The sequence below is a fragment of the Octodon degus genome, unplaced genomic scaffold, assembly GCF_000260255.1.
Source record: "Octodon degus isolate 3935 unplaced genomic scaffold, OctDeg1.0 scaffold00272, whole genome shotgun sequence".
NCBI classification, from domain to species: domain Eukaryota; kingdom Metazoa; phylum Chordata; class Mammalia; order Rodentia; family Octodontidae; genus Octodon; species Octodon degus.
This window is the reverse complement of record NW_004524848.1, coordinates 1,494,867-1,496,777: the sequence shown is the minus strand read 5'-3', so window position 1 is coordinate 1,496,777 and position 1,911 is coordinate 1,494,867. Positions and strand designations below refer to the sequence as shown.

Below are 1,911 nucleotides of genomic sequence, written 5' to 3'. Positions count from 1 at the left end.
CTTATATCAGCTGTGGCTATGAGCACACCGCAGTGCTTACTCAGGTAATCCAAAATATGTTGCTAGTTCTTAAAGTCCTAAAGAAGTGTTAACAAGGTACATGTGCTGATTATTGTTGAAAGCAAGATGTCATAGATCTTTAAGGCTCCTACAATAGAATGTCATGAACTAGGTGGCTTACAAATGACAGAAATTTACCTCTTGGTTCTAGAAGCCTGGAAGCCCAAGATCAAAGTGCCAATAGATTCCTAACAAGGACCAACATTCTGGCTTGTAGACAACCATATTTTTACTGGGTCCTTGTAGCAAGAGGTGAGGGTCTCCCTCAAGTCCTATTTTATAAGGACACTAATCCCATCCAAGATGGCTTTCTAATGTGCTAACCAGCTACCAAAGGCCCCCACCTCCTAATATCACATTTAACATGTAAAACTCGGGGGACACAGCTGTTCAGACTACAGCACAAGATGTCTAACAATATCAATCCATGTCTACTGAGTGTACAAAAATCCGAAGAGACGTGCTCTAAATATACATCATGAGATTTTCAAAGTCCAATAATAAAAGTTAATGTTAGCTTTAGGAAATATGTTTTATTATTAGGTAAATGTAGGAGCTAATCTTTTAGTATTCAGTAACCCATTTTATAGCCTAGAATATATTTCATTCCATTTCCTGCTCCACACAATTATGACCCAATTTCATTAGTGTGTTTTTCTATTTCTTCTCCTAGCCGTACAGTGCATCCAGTAACATGGAGAGATTGACACTATTGGTACAGTTGAAATATTTGTTTAAAAACTAGGTACCCCACATGAATTAGTTGTATACACTTGTGTATTTATTTTACGGTGCCATATATCAAACCTGGGGTCTCAAACATGGTAGGTAAGCACTCTACCACTGAACTCAGAAAATGCTTTTTATTGTTTAAAAGCATGTTTTTTAAAAAAATCAAGTATTGGGGATATTGTTCATGCTTTCAAAATAGAAGACAGCTTTTTTTCTTTGTTAGTAAAAACATTATGATCACTAACCTTCCGTTTCACACTGTAATATCTTAATTAAATAGCATATCTTAGAGACAAGGTTTTAAGCAAATACCCTGAGAAAGGCTACACTATACCTCAGACCTCAATATTTTTCACAGTGGTAATTACCTTTACATTTTTAAGGCATTTTGGTTATGTACGAGTAGGTTTCATTAAGCAGATTTGTTTATGCACAGAACATACTTTAATCATTCCCCTCATCACTCTAAAAGCATATCTTAACTTATGAACCCCTCAGTTGTTTGATTTATGTTATTCTTTTTTTTTTTTTGCGGTACTGGGGATTGAACTCAGGACCCTGAGCTTGCCAGGCAAGTTGCTTATTTTACTGAGCTATCGCCCTGGCCCTGTTACTCTTAATTTACTCCCTCTTTTTTTTTTTTTTTGGCGGAAACGGGGATTGAACTCAGGCCCTTGAGCTTGCCAGGGAAGCGCTTTATCCACTGAGCCATCTCCCTGGCCACACTGTTACTCTTAATTGACAGCAGAAAGTTAGAGTTGTTTTCTAGGTATTTTTGTTTATTTGGTACAAGAGACTGAACCCAGGGCCTTCGCATGAAACTGCATCTCAGCCCTTTCTATCTTTTGAGACAGAGTCTCACTGAGTTATGTGGGCTGTGCTAAAATATGTGATCTTCTTGCCTCAGCCTCCCTCACACCTCCTGCTGAGATTGCAGGTGGTGAGCCACAATAGCTGGCCAAAGTTGTTTTTAATTATGGAATCATCTTTTGAAAAGAGTACTTTTTAGAAAAATGCACAAATAAAGCAACCTTATATTTAAATATTGAGGGGCCGGGGAGATGGCTCAATGGAATAAGTGCTTCCCTGGCAAGCACAAGGGCCTGAGTTCAAACCCTG

General features: G+C 38.2%; 1 protein-coding gene across 1 annotated transcript in view; it reads left to right on the top strand.

Annotated features, from left to right (window-relative positions):
- The window catches only part of LOC101571996 (probable E3 ubiquitin-protein ligase HERC6), a gene marked incomplete at its 5' end in the record, with an annotated part of 82,130 nt that overhangs the window by 13,038 nt on the left and 67,181 nt on the right, over positions 1-1,911 (top strand). The window contains 1 exon segment of the mRNA XM_023706840.1: positions 1-44. This exon segment is cut by the window's left edge and continues 1 nt beyond it. Within this exon segment, the coding sequence (XP_023562608.1) occupies positions 1-44 (44 nt within the window).